Below are 15,186 nucleotides of genomic sequence, written 5' to 3' on the forward strand. Positions count from 1 at the left end.
CTCAGCAAAGCTAGTGGTAAGGTGTATTAAGAACGAGTTTAGACGTCAGAGGACTGGGTTTGAGGAAATATAGTTTAGATGTTGAAGGTGTGAAGAGGCCGGGCAGTGGTGGCGCACACCTTTAATCCCAGCACTTGGGAGGCAGAGGCAGGCAGATTTCTGAGTTCGAGGCCAGCCTGGTCTACAAAGTGAGCTCCAGGACAGTCAGGGCTATACAGAGAAACCCTGTCTCGAAAACAAAAAACAACAAACAAACAAACAAGTTAGCTAACACACTGACTAGATTGTCCCAGTATGAAATGAGAAGCTCCCAAGCAAGTCTTCCACCAAGTGGGGAAGTGCTGTGTGGCTGCCATAGGGAGCCCACAGAGCATCAGCCCCAGTCCAACATCATGGGAGCTTTCCAGCCCCTCAGACATCATTTTCCCTGCCTTCCTGAGGCCTGTGAGGATGGCAGGAGCCAGACCCCACCTATGCGCTTGTTTAGCTTGCGTTTCCTTCCTCACCAAAGGCTGCTTTCCCATTGACAAAGTGGAAGCTGTGTTTGGACCACATCAAATATACTGCAGGAGGACACTGCTGCCTTCCTTTCAGTGATGTCACTTCAACTGTGTGCTCCAAAGGCAGCTTCATTTTGGTGAGAAGAGCCCTAAGCTGTTTTCACAGTTAGACTCACTGACTAAAGTCTCCAGGTGTTCATCATGAGAGTTTGGCAAAATGTAAGGCATTTACAGTGCTTTCAAAAAAGTAAACTAAATCAAATAATCAAAAAGTAAGCTAATCAATTAAAACTGATTTGAAAGTTTAACCAGGGTTGCCTCAAAATGGCTTTCTTATTTAAGAGTCATAATTGTCCCAGCCAGAGCACTAGATAGAACTTTCAAGGTCTGCAGCTTCTGTCCTATTAAACACGAAAAGTACAATTCATCAAAGACAGATCCTGGCTGACTCTTAAAAACAATACACAGAATTTTACAGCACACTGCCTGAAATCATTCAGCCTACTTGTCTAATAATGCTTGCCGCTGGTGCGTGAACAACCATTTCAATTTCAATTGTTCCAAAGGTGGTTTTGTTAAAGGAAATTAATATTTACTGAGGTAGTGACTAGGAATTCCATCTCTGTGGCAATTCCTACTGTGTTAACAGTAAGGTACACCATACAGCTTAGCAACAGAGGTGTTCACACTGTTTTAGCATTCAGACAAAATTTCCATTGTAATTATAAATATTGATAGGGAAATTACCATCCATGAAAGTACAGCATCACAGAGTTGCTCATTAGAAAGCCTCAGATTTACCTGACGTTGCCCTTGGTATTCCGCAGAACGGTTGCAGCAAAATTCTGAGTGACCCCCACCAGGCTGATTCCATCAACTTCCACGATCTGGTCATTGACTTGGATCCTGGAGAAAGAGAGAAGTCAGCATCGACAGTGACTGTCTCTTCTAATGCTCTGCCCTTTCCAAGGAAGTAGCAACTCAAGACTTGTTTTTAAGACATTCTCACTGATTCCAACCTTATAATCAACATACTCCAGACCATAGTCAAATATTAGTCAAGATGTTAATCTTCAAAACAGTACTATGAAGACTGCAGAGACAGCTCAGTTAGTAAAGGGCTTACCTTCTAAGTACAGGGACCTGAACTTAATAGCTGGGAACTCTTAAAGGCCAAAGAGATGCCCTATCTCAAGAACAGATAGACAGCTCCCAAGGAAGAAAACTTGAGTGGATCTCTTAGTATCTACATGCATATACAGATACATGTGCACTACCAGCATGAACATATAAATGTGTGTACAGACATTATAAAAAAACTCCATTGAAAGCTATAAAAGGCATACTGAAAAGATTCAGCTTTCCACACATATTCTTTTATTTTTATTAGATATTTTCTTTATAAACATTTCAAATGCTATCCTGAAAGTTCCCTATACCCTCCCCCCCGCCCTGCCCACCCACTCCCGCTTCTTGGCCCTGGCATTCCCCACTACTGGGGCATATAAAGTTTGCAATACCAAGGGGCCTCTCTTTCCAATGATGGCTGACTAGGCCATCTTCTGCTACATATGCAGCTAGAGACACGAGCTCCGGGGGTACTGGTTAGTTCATATTGTTGTTCGCTCTATAGCACCCAAGGAGCTGAAGGGGTCTGCAACCACATGTATTCTTAAGAAGAAGGAGTAACTGCGGTGCACAGCAGATCTCTAGCATTTCTCTACCTAATTAAATGTAGCAGATACAGCTGAGATATCCTCTGTGCCCAACACCTAGTCCCTTGTCTAGTCCTGGCTCCTCTATTCTGTCTTGTTGATGTATCTGTTTCTCTATTATCTATCTACTCATCTATCTATCTATCTATCTATCTATCATCAATATCACATTTTCTTGACCCCTGAAGCTTTAGAAGAAAATCCTAGAGTCAGATCATATCCCCTTCTAACTTTGTTCTTATCCTCCATGACTGAGCGTACTATTTTGGATCTTGTCTTTCCATGTAAAACATCCCAGTCCATTCTTTAGTATCCACTGTTATTTCTGGATGTGAAATATCCCTCATAGGCTCTTGTGCTTGGACTGTAAATCCTCCACTGGCAGCACTGCTTGGAAACCCCACTGGAGGAAGTTGGCCACAGGAGGTGGGCTTTGAGGTTTTACATGCTGGCCTTGCATCCAGTTTGCTCCATGCCTTCCTTTCTTCCCTCTAGGATGGATTCTATTCCACTGGATCTGTGCATCTGATAAACCTTTGCTTCCCTGAGTTGCTTCTGTCCTGATGTTTTATCACAACAACAGGAAGGAGCCAACACAGCCAGAAAATAACTTACTAGATTACCCACATTGGATGCACACATAGAACCAAGGAGAATTCACTGCCTGACACAACTCTTTTCCTACCTGTGGGCATGAATATAACACCATTTATTTACCTTTATTTGATATATTTATCAGAATTTTAAAGCTTTTCCCAGAGACTAAATTTTGTCAGATGGACTTAATTTTGGAAGACAATATTACTATTATTTCTATTAATTTCAAATTTTATTTATTGTTTATATACTATATCTAACAGTAAATAACTTTTGTATAATAAACTCATATTCTACCAATGATAAAATTATTTTAGTTTGAGAAGTTTTATTTATTTAGTTATTTATTTTATTACTAAGGTAAGTCCAGCTGAAAGAGTACTCCCACACACACCATTTCCAAGGACAAACCACCTCTGCTTGTTTTCAATGTAGTCTTACAAGTCGTGACCAGATTTGCTTTCAGATTCTGAAAAGAGACCAGACCCACATTCTTCAGAGAATGCATCTAGCAATGGTCAGGGATGCTCCAGTGCTCACAAGAAGTCTCAGAAGAGACCTCCCTATTCTCAAATTAATGTTCTGTGTCATACTGACACAGGACAGAATGGTAACAGTGAAAATATATTGAATTTGGGACTGGTGCCACAATCCAGAAAAAAAAAAGGCTACTCTGAAGACTGAAGCAGGACAATTCACTTGAGAACAGGGTTTTGAGGACAATGTGGCAAGACCTCTATCTTAAATAAATAATAAACATAAAACAGAGGAAGGAGTGAAAACAGAGACAGGTGAGCTCAACTTCAAGTCTCCAAGCTTTGCTGACAAACATCCTCCAATCTACAAACTATCAAGAGCATAACTGACTGGGAAAGTATGCTGTGTGAACATGACAAATAAACAGATTATACACAGCACGACATGAAAAAAATCTAGAAACATGTTCTTCACGCTAGCTGGAGGTGAGAAAGGAGCCGACCTTTGGAAAGCTTTACATTATTCTAAGCCTAAAATGCATTAACTGCATATCAATAATGCTGGGCCAAGTGTAAAACGTGCCCAGGTGGCCCCAGCTCTGTCGGGCACCTTTCTATTTCTGAAATGTTTCTCCATATGCTTCCGTCCAATGACTTCAGTTCAATTTTCCTAGTTCTTATTTTGTAGAAGACCTTGATATTTTGACCACAGATTACTGTAAGAATTACTCCTTAGTTAGATCCATGGCGTTTACTGCCTTCGAAGATTAGGAAACAAACAGAGTAAGTCAGAGTCTTCTCATTGTATCTTACAGAATGCACACGTCAATGCATTGTAGTTTGTGTCACCAGTATTCGGGATGAGATATGCAGGAAGGTCAAGGAAGAGCGCTACCACAGATAGGAATACAACCTTCCTGCCTGAAAAGAGAAAACAAACAGGCACTTCTGCTCCCAAGGTCACACAATGCAATACTTTAAAAAAAAAAAAAAGACACTTGGGACAAAAAACTGGGGACCATCAGCTGAAAGGAGTTTAACAGATACCAATGAATACATCCAAAACTGGGCCTACAGATAGGACCTAGATCATGAACTCAAACTACCAAGCCTTGAGGCACACCAGAGAAAGAAATATACAATATAATGAGAATGTATGGGTGAAGTAAATGAAGACAAAAGAGGAATGGTGAGTTTTGCATGAAAATAATGTAGAATCGCGCGTCAGTACATAAAACAATGGTTTCTGGTCTAATTAAAGGAAACAGAGAAAGGGGGAAACAAAATTCCGTGTCTTTTATGCTGAACTTGAGATAGAAATCAGATTGTCAAATAAGTTCTACATATTCCATGTTTGAAACATGAATTTGAGAGTCTTTCCTAGACAGTCAGTAAAAATAAACCCAAAGACTAAGAAGAAAGCAATACAGGGGGCCGGAATTTTTGAACAACAATTTTGATACAATGTTACCAGTAGGGAGTAAACACAGAGTTTAACACATTTTCAGGTTAGAGTCCCACATTAATTTAATTTAACTCTAACCTTAATGATTTTGTTGCCAAAATGGAGAAGCAAGGAAATGGTTTCTGTTAGTTAAATACTGGACACGGTTGGTATGGGCCACTTATTTCTGCAGAATCTCACTAAAATACTAGTGAATAACACACTTCAAATGAAAGAAATCAACAACAAAAAGCACAGCAAACACTTTACTTAAAAAAAAAATAGAAATACAGGTCATCAGGGAACCTTTTTAAAAGGCCTGAAGAGCCTGGCAGTGGTGGCGCACGCCTTTAATCCCAGCACTTGGAAGGCAGAGGCAGGCGGATTTCTGAGTTCAAGGCCAGCCTGGTCTACAGAGTTCCAGGACAGGCAGGGCTATACAGAGAAACCCTGACTCAACAAAACAAAACAACCCCAAAAACAAAAACAAAAACCAAAACAAAAGGCCTGAAGAAAAGGGCTGAAGACAAGCCTCAGCAGCTGAGAGCACTCACTTTCAGAGATAAGCTCGGCTCAGTTCCCAGCATCCACATCCCTTTCCAGGAAACACAGTGTTTTCTGGCTTCTTTAAGTACATGCATATATGCAGTGCACAGGCATGCATACATGCACATGAAGTAAAATAATCTAAAAACATTGTTAAGAACAAGTGCTCAGGAAAAGTTAAATACTGAATAGCAATTATGCCATGATATTCACAGTATTAAAGATTTACTATATGACAATCTTCAATGTGAATCAGGTACAGCAGGAGCGCCTTAGGAATTCTGCTCAGGAGAGCATAAACTGAATGATGCTTCTAAGGAGCGCGTCAGCAACATGTTTCTAAAACATTTAACATGTAACACACTGGTACAGCCACTCTACTTCTAGGGATTGGTTTCAAAATAGTCAAAGATGTTCCTGATATTTTGTATATAAAAATGTTGATATGATGTCCATCTTGAAATCAAAAATATGCCAAAAATCTGTAAGTTACACACACACACACACTTACACACGTCTTTAAAACGAACTGAATGCTAAACCTTAATGTGCTACTTAATGCTGACTGTGGAGCTAGACACCGTGGGTTTAGAGTCAGGCTCCAGCGCTTCCTTGTGCGTATACAGAAGAAAGTTTAGCTTCCTTGTATATACAGCAGAAGCAATGAAACACATAGGAAATCAACAGTACTAATACTGCAGGAGCCAATAAAGTAAAGCCGAGAGAGTACAGATCACTGCTCTTACAATGGAAGCGTTCAACAAATATTTTCTTGATGAATAAAATAAACACCCAGGCTGTAAAGATTCACCCCTTTATCTATGATCTGACTCTCTGTTTCAATTATACATGAGCATCTGTTGTCTGAAAGGATTTAGTGGAGAATTCCAGAAATAAACAACCCCAAACTTTCAAAGCAAATGTCATTCTAAGTAAGATGATGAAATCTGTTCTGTCTGTCCTGCCAGGATGAGAACCATCCACTGGACACTGTGAGTGCACCCTGCCTGCTAGTCACCCACAGTGCCACATGTTCAAGTAAGTCTTGCTGTACTTAACACTGGCCAGGAAGAACAAGGCAGTCTTGTACCTCAGAGTCAGAAGACAATTAAAATGTGCCAAAGATAAATCCTGGGCTTCCTTTCAGTGAAAAGGTGAAAGCTGTCAGCTTTAAAAGATGGGGAGACAAGCTTGTTCATATTCTCTGGTCAGAACAGAGGCAGAGCACTTCCCCTGGCCAGTTTCAGGAATTAACTCAGACAAGAAACAACCCTGTGGCAAGAAGAGTCTTGCTTTACTGAACTTAGTAAACAAAGTTGTCCTGGCTGAAGAGCTCCCAGAGGAGGCAATGTCAGTGCTCAGCAACACAGGGGAGGGGGGGATGTTGCAAAGTCTTCGAGTTCTTTACCATTCACCCCAGACATGTTCCTTATTACCCTAAACCAGCACTGACTATAACGGACACTATAAGACTGATGCTAACATTTTTCTAGTGAATAGGGAAACAACCTAAAGTGCCCTGCTGAGATGAAGCATTACAAGAGCGACTTCTTATTAAGCAAAGTTAGGAGAAGCTGAAGCATCTAGCCTGGAGCAGCTAAAATCCAAGGCCAAAAGGAGATTCTCTCAAATGCAAGGGACACAAGATAAGTAATACACACAGCCACACTTTCACAGAAAACCCATCATGTCTAACAATATAATTAACTTATGATTAGAAAACCAGGATTTATGGCATGCCCTAATTCCTTCCATATGCCTATGTAAACATGATGCATGCCCATGTGTGTGTGCATGTAAACACACACAGAGAGAGAGAGAGAGAGAGAGAGAGAGAGAGAGAGAGAGAGAGAGAGAGAGAGAAAGAGAGAGAGAGAGAGAGAGAGAGAGAGAGAGAGAGAGGAAAGAAGAAGAAAAAAGGTTGTAGAAAATACTTTAGAGGGGAAAAGAAAAATCATCATCTAGAGAGACTTTATCAGCAGGAGTCCAGGTGATAAACAGCTAAAGGAAGTCTGACAAGGAGCAGCCAGGACATTAGAAAGAAGTATGCATCCTGCCCTAGAGAAGATCTGGGGAGGCTAAGCAGAGTCCAGGCTGCCATGCACCACCCGACAGGGCAGCAGCACGCACTCTCCCGTCTTCCTTTCCAGCGGCTGAGGCCTCAGCACTGACTCAGAACCAGGGCTACTCTGAGGTTGGCTAAGGTGTTCAGACAGTTATCTGTGGGCATAATAACACTTCTGGGAAGGGGGCTGGGGAACACTCTACTTCACCAGGTCTGTCAACACCCAACCAACACTGAAAGGCAGGGACGCCAGCCGAGGCAACGGTAATGAGGTTCAGCACATTTCAATGCCTGTGAAGATCCAGATCCAAATGCAACATCCTAACCCCCCATGGAAAGACCTATTATCAGTATAAATAACGAAACAGTGTAGGACAAGAAATAAGTAAACGGGTTAAGAGAAATCAAATTTAACTTTTAAGACAAATGAAAAATATAAGACAGCCTATAATTGACAGCAGATCCAAGAGAGCTAAATGCAGCCAGTTTCTTTGTGTCTTTATTTGTGCCTGATTCACCAAAAAGTTACACAAAATCATTTAGTTTTGCTTAATACTAACTGTAAGAATTATTTCCTAGCTCCCCGAAATGACTTTTACAAATAAGGTAAATTTTAAAAGTTTAATTCACTTGAAGAAAGGGGCCTCTTCAAAGAATTACATAATGGTAGTAATAGTTCCTATTTTTATTTTATTTTATTTTATTTATTTATTATTATTGTTTTTTTGTTTTGTTTTTTGTTTTGCTTTGTTTTTGTTTTTGTTTTTTGACATGGTTTCTCTGTGTAGCTCTAGCTGTCCTGGAATTCACTCTGTAGACCAGGCTGGCCTAGAACTCAGACATCTGTTTGCCTCTGCTTCTAAGATCTCCCAGTCACTGCCCTAGCACGTTTCTACATAGGAGAAGTTGTGAAGGGACACTAGTCTCTAGAACTCCCCTCAGGGTAGAACTGACTTCTTAAGTTTGATTCCCACTTCTGACATTTTCAAAAGCACCAGAATTATTATTATTCATTTTAATATTTCTGATGTAGTCATATGCCGACTTTCCCAAGACATGTTCTTTGATCACAGTATGTACAGCCCACTTCACACTGAGTAAGCACATGAATAGATAGAAACAAAGGCAGGCAGACAGACAGATGCACATTTACTGCATAGATATTTTGCTACCAATAAGAAAGCAATTCAAGTATTTTCATATTCTCCCACATCTGAGAAACACACACACACACAAAGTTTTTTTTGTTTTTTTGTTTTTTGTTTCTTAATCAAAAGAAGAAAGATCACACATTCTGATAGAAACATGCAGCAGGTCCTAGGATTTAGGTCACCCTCAGCAGTACCCAGCTCACCTGCCATCCCGCTGAGCAGCACCTCCGTCAGTCACTGTTTTGACAAATATCCCCAGCTTCTCCAATCCAGCATCAGCACCAACGCCCATTCCAATGATGCTTATGCCCAGCCCGTCCTCGTCTATGGGAAGGAGAAGACAGTGAGCTGCTGAGTGTGTCCTGTTCTAAGAACTGAGCTGCCTGGCGAGGTTTGTTCTTCGTTGTGCACAGGGAAAATTATAGGTTTGTCTCCATAGATTGAGCGTCCCCAAATGGTTCAAGAGACCCAGACATTTTTCTGCTGCTGTTGTAATATAGTGTAGTCCCAGGAAAGGCAATAATTTGGTTTTGAATAATCAATAGAATTAACAGAATCCCTGAATACCCTGTGCACTGCTTTAGTCATGAGAAAACATACATTCAGCAACCTTTATAATTTTAAATAAACGTGACCCTTAGTGATTGGGAATTTCATCTTTCCTTTTTTACTATCTACTCCTCCTTAGAAGATTGCATGAGGCATACAGTCAGCTCAGTTGAGCACTTTCCTTCTGTCACTTACACCAGAACTTGATGTCTAGCACCAAAAAATAAAAGAAAAATAAAGATTGGACGTGTGAATAACTCCTCTATGCTCCTCCACAAGCATCGCTATCTCTCAGTAACAAGGTATCCCTCTTCACACTTATACATGTATGCATACATACACAGGCAGACACACATTCATGTACATTGCCTTTTCTTTCCTTTACATAAACAGACTTCATTTCTCTCTGCATCACACATGTTTAAAATTAATAATACCTCATGGATAAACTTTTATAGACTTAAATCATTTCTAGTGACTGCATAATATTTTATGATGATATATCATAGTATATTAAATCACTTCTCTATTAACAACCTGTCACTTTTATTTCCATTTTATTGGCCTTGTAAGCAAAAAGTTGCATACAAAAAAATAACTGAAAGTTATTTTTCAAATTCACATACAAATCATGTGTTAATTCACATTTTCATTTGTCTTTTCCATGAGCAAATATAGTTCACCACAAATAAAATAAAAAGATTTTGTTAGCATTTCAAGGTTATTTTTCTGGTAGCCTCAAAGTCTTTGTGATCATGATTTATCAGCAGCATAAAAAATGGATATAGGTTAACCAACAGTTACAGGTCATTACAGACAAGCTCATCCACACATCCAAGTGAATGCATTGAAAATAATTTTCAACAACTGTTGTTATTCTGTTCTCCAAGTGCTTCAGAGGAGGACTGGCCTCAGTGATTCTATCTTAGCACCAGCAACTGCCTTTATGATGACTTTGTTGTATGTAGAAAACCCTGTCTTTCTCCTACATTTGTTTCCGAGACACTGTTAGCAACACGCTGATCTGTTTTCTTTGTTGCGGATTCTGGCTTCGGTTGTGTCTTCCCTGCATGAGCTTTCTGATATGAAGTCCAGCTGAAGCCATGTCCACCTTGACTGCAGACACTGGAACATCCCCAAGTCGAGAACACGAGAATCCTCTAATGTGTGAGTGATCACCGAAGACGGTTCTAACCCATTACATCAGGGTGTTTGCACATATGCAACTTTTCATATTTGCTTCATTCAAGTTGTTCCTCTTGTATAAACAGCCTGAACTTGGTCAGGAGGATTTCTGGACACTCAGCACACCGTGGGAATTTCGCCTCAAGTTCTCTTGTGCTTGGACAGCAGTGGATGGAAGGAGGGACTTGCATATTGGTCAGGTACATGGTTCTCATCCATGCTAACAGAAATTCTGTGTGGGTATCATGGTAAAGCACTGGTTTCCTGGCTCACACTTAAGATGCTCATGAAGTCCTTCTGCAGTGAATGTGTTCCTTCAAATAGCGTGTTCATAGCAGATGGACCCAGAGCCTACCCTGTGTTCTGCTGGAGATGGTTCTGTAGATAGATCTACATTGATGAGTGCCACCTCCCTCCTCGTTCCCTCCACAGAAGAGCTCTAGGGAATTAGCATTTCACCTGAATTCCTGCTCACTGTCCTTGCAGGGGTTCTCTTTATTATCGTGATCGACTGGTAAACTATAAGTGTTAAAGGTGTTCAGCAAATCCCAAGGCTGCCACTGAATCCACACAAGTATCCTGAAGTTAAGTAATCCCGGAGATTATTCATTGCCTTTAAATTCTACTTTCCCTGCCTAGACTCTGGCCCTCTTAACATCCCCTTTCTTCTTTCCATAGGTCCTCTTACTGCTCTAACTAGAATGTTATTTACATCTTTTGATCTATAGAGATCATTTTGGGAAAAGTAACATTAATTTGAGTCATCTTGAATTCTAGTACAGACTTCCTCCAAGAAGAAATGAACAACTGAAGGGCCAAACAAGGATGGAAGAGAACAACCATCTTCACCAGAGGATGCTCCCAGCACCTCCGCTCTTCTCTGTTCACAGGGAGGACTGCCACGCACAAGTGAAGTTTGGAAACCACAAACTTTTGTCAAGAAGCCCAGGAGTGGGCCAGCAAGACTGCTCAACAGGTAAAGGTACTTACTCCCAGGACCCACAGAGTAGAAGGAAAGAACAGACTCCCTAGCAAGATGTCTTCTGATCTCCACATGTGTACCTCAAAACATACAACTGTCCCTCTTCCCAAAGATGTAATACATATAATTAATATAAAATTGGTATAAGGAACTCAGTAGTGACCCGGAGCACTGATCTCTCTTCCTCTGCACATTTCCAGAGACAGGCAAAACCATTAAGTAGACAAAGCAGTCAGGAAAAAACAGTGAGGCCCTCACATTACAGAAGATGCTGTCCCCTGACCTGGGGTCTTGTCTTGCTTCCTCTCAGGAAAGAGGCACTTGCTGCTACAACATTCCTTGTGTTGCCCATGAGATTTGAGCCTGTCTCCAAGGACTCTAGGTTAGTAGATTTTCTTTCCTGTAAAAGGCCAGTTTTTCTACTGAATTTTTCTCTTTGTTATGATGATTTACAAAGATTCTTAGAATATTACAGATATCAACTTTGTTATCAATAATGCAGACAGTTTTTCACTTTCTTATTGTTTTTTTTTTCTCCTGACATAATTGCCTTTATCAGGTTAAGACTCCACGTAATCAAAATGGTAATTTAACTTTTCTAACTTCTGGTTTCCTGTTTTGGATTGGGTTTTCCCACCAACCTAGATGATACATATTGTTGTAGATTTTCTTCAAATATAGTATCATTAATTTTTAGCATTCAATTTGTTTAGACTTTCTTATACATGATACAATAAAGGTGCTAAACTTTGTATTTTAGATAGATGTTGAGTTATGACAGAGTGCATTTCATAATAAATGCTCTCTCCTATTAATATTTCCTCCTGTATTTTCAGTTATTTTCCACTGGCTAACCACTGTAAATATCATTTGTTCTGAGTATCGAAGCTTTATGGATTTGGCAAATAAAACTTATCATATTCTTACACTTTCCTCAGGCCTGAATGTTTCTATGTAAAATATATTATTATTTTACACAACACTCTCTTATAACTTAACTTTGTTGATAGTTCTGTCTGTATTGCACTGAATTTAAGGAAATCTATAAGGAGAGTATCCTGAGCCTTCCTATTCAGGAATACAGTAAATCCACCATTGCTTAAGGCTTACATTTCCTCCTTTGCTTTGGGTTTGAGACAGTGCCACTCTATCTATGGTCATGGATAATTTTTGCTCTGGAACCCCTGAGCACTTTAGGCTGGTCATGAACTCAGGACAGTTCTCCTCCTTAGTCTTACATGTGTGGAGATTACAGAAATGAGTCACCATGCCCAACAAAATATTTGGTGACTTTATATAAATAAAAATATAGATAAGCCCCATATTTTATGTAATAAATATAATCAATATTTTGCTGCTACTGTAAATAAAATATTTCCCATTTTACTCTTAAGTTATGTATATGAATAATGAGAAAAACTATTTTTAAAAGATTTATGGGGGCTGGTGAGATGGCTCAGTGGGTAAGAGCACCCGACTGCTCTTCTGAAGGTCCAGAGTTCAAATCCCAGCAACCACATGGTGGCTCACAACCATCCGTAACGAGATCTTGCGCCCTCTTCTGGAGTGTCTGAAGACAGCTACAGTGTACTTACATATAATAAATAAATAAATCTTAAAAAAAAAAAAGATTTATGTACTTTATATACACTGCATTTGTCTTCAGACACACCAGAAAAGGGAATTGGATCCCATTACAAATGGTTGTGAGCCACCATGTTGTTGCAGGGAACTGAACTCATGACCTCTGGAAGAACAGCCAGTGCTCTTAACCATTGAGCCATCTCTCCAGCCTGGGAAAAGATGCTAGTATCTTATGGATCTTGAGGCAGGCCTCTTCCCTCACAAATTATCTTAACAATTCTAATACTTAAAAAATTAAATTGTGTCTCCAAGATAAGACAGAAAGTGCTATGATTTAGCTACATGTCCCTTAAAGGCTCGTGTGCTGTGCAGACTCAGGCCTCACCTTGCCTCTGAGATGGTAGAACTTTAGGAGTCAGGGCCTAAAAGGCAAAGATAGGCTGTGCCCTTAGAGAGAAGAAGGAACCCGGCCCCTTGCCTCCCTCCTCTGCTTCTTGGCTGTCAAGAGGGAGCAGCTTCCTCTGTCACGTGCCCCTCCATTGTACTGCTTCACCACAGGCCCCAAAGCATGGCCGACTGCCACAGTCTGAAACCACACATTAAAGTCCGCTTGCCTCTCAGCTGTTATCTCAGGTGCTGTGTTTCAGTCACTGAAGCCTGACTCACCAAGTATGGATGTGGATATGGCAGCACAAGGAGATGTTTTGCAAACTTAATCTTTTGTTCTTTAGACTGGTTATATCAGTTAAATCGCATTCCGAGTTTGTCTTCTGACCTTAGGTGGCATGTTTTCCGTGCTTCCTGGACTTAAGGGTAGGATCCCACTGCTTTTGTGATGTGCACTTTGTAAGATTTATAGGTAGTGTCTATCACATGCTAATTTGAAGGTTTTAAACTAAGTTTTTCAAACACAATTCTATATAACTACAGTTTTCTCCAAGTTGCATGGTGTTAACTTTGCTAACAGAGGGCTAAGCCTTTTTTCTCATATCTAAAAACCCATTTTCTCTCCCATAGTCTCTAGATGTTTCCATGTTTGATAAATTATTTCACCTGCAATTCTAAAAGTTGAAGTTGGTACGATAGCCTTTGTTTTTTTAAAATAGTAAATTATGGGTGAAAAACCTCTTACTCTTCATTTTATCTGACACAAAGGGTCAAAGAACCGCTGGCTTTGTGTGTCCTTTGCGAGCGAGCGATGGAGCCATCTGGGTCTGAAGCACTCCCACCTTTGTCTGTAAATACCATCCTCACCAAGCATGGCTACATCTTATATACAGGCACCTTTCCAAGGAAGCTCTTGGTGGGTTACTCTCCTCTCCTCTCCCCTCTCTCTCTCTCTCCCCCTCCCCCTCCCCCTCCCCCTCCCCCCCCCCTCTCACTCTCTCTCTCTCTCTCTCTCTCTCTCTCTCTCTCTCTCTCTCTCTCTCTCGGTTTTTCTAAACAGAGTTTCTCTGTGTAGCCTTGACTGTCCTGGAACTCACTCTGTAGACCAGGCTGGCCTTAAACTCAGAAATTGGCCTGCCTCTGCATCCCAAGTGCTGGGATTAAAGGCGTGCGCCACTGTTGCTCAGCAGTTTTTATTTTTCTAATTAGCACTGTTCACCTGCTGTGGAATTACCCACTGGGTCAAGACAACTCTGTGATTTCCTATCCAAGGACTTTTTAAACACCTTAAAGATATTTTGACGTGTACAGCTAACCATCCTGTTACCTTTTTCATCTACAGTTTTTGAAAACCTTTAAATAAAAACATCTGAACCTTCTGATTTCAGACAATGACTTTTTTCTTAAATGTTTATTTTAAAGAAAGACACTAATGTAATTTTTATTTTGAGTAAGGCTTTTACTGTATATTTTACATGAAAAAAATATCCCTTTCCAAGACAGATGGTAATAATAGCTTCAATTTTCTGTCAAATATGTATCTAAGAATTTTATAGTTTCCAGATTCTCATGATAGTACTAAGATTCTAATTTTTGTTTAAATATAAGATTGTTCTTCCTTTAAAAAAACAATCTCGTTTTCTATCAGCTGTGTGCCTTGCCTTCATAGACAACCTTAAATGGATTTGTTTTTATTAATCTACTCCTAGTTTGTATTCTGCCTGTTAGATCTACTTGAGAAAGAAATGTAGTGAAACTTTGAATAACTTTATTCCTTTGGTTAGTTAATTTTTCCACTTTAAATTTCAAGTGAAATATATGCACAGAGTGTATTCAACTGTTAGTCTGTGAAATATGTTTAAAGAAGAGAGTAAGCAGGCCTGGCACTATAATCCCAGAGACAGAGAGAAGAATCAGCAATGCCAGGACAGTCTGGGCTAGTGAAACCATGTCTCAGACTCCAAAAGCAAACTGGGAAATATACACAAAGTGGAAGAGGCTTATG

The 15,186-nt window shown here is 40.1% G+C and overlaps 1 protein-coding gene across 5 annotated transcripts in view; it reads right to left on the reverse strand.

The window, feature by feature from the left end:
• Ppp1r9a (protein phosphatase 1 regulatory subunit 9A) overlaps window positions 1-15,186 on the reverse strand; it is a 269,586-nt gene that overhangs the window by 96,416 nt on the left and 157,984 nt on the right. For all 5 annotated transcript variants that reach the window (XM_085840835.1, XM_085840836.1, XM_085840837.1 and 2 more), the window contains exons 4-5: window positions 8,698-8,818; window positions 1,302-1,406 (exon numbers count right to left, since the gene is read on the reverse strand). In XM_085840835.1, coding sequence (XP_085696961.1) covers window positions 1,302-1,406; window positions 8,698-8,818 — 226 coding nt within the window. The remainder of the gene's footprint in view (window positions 1-1,301; window positions 1,407-8,697; window positions 8,819-15,186) is intronic.

Source organism: Mus caroli, unplaced genomic scaffold (assembly GCF_978045245.1).
Source record: "Mus caroli unplaced genomic scaffold, Mus_caroli_1 scaffold_7, whole genome shotgun sequence".
Taxonomy (NCBI): Eukaryota; Metazoa; Chordata; class Mammalia; order Rodentia; family Muridae; genus Mus; species Mus caroli.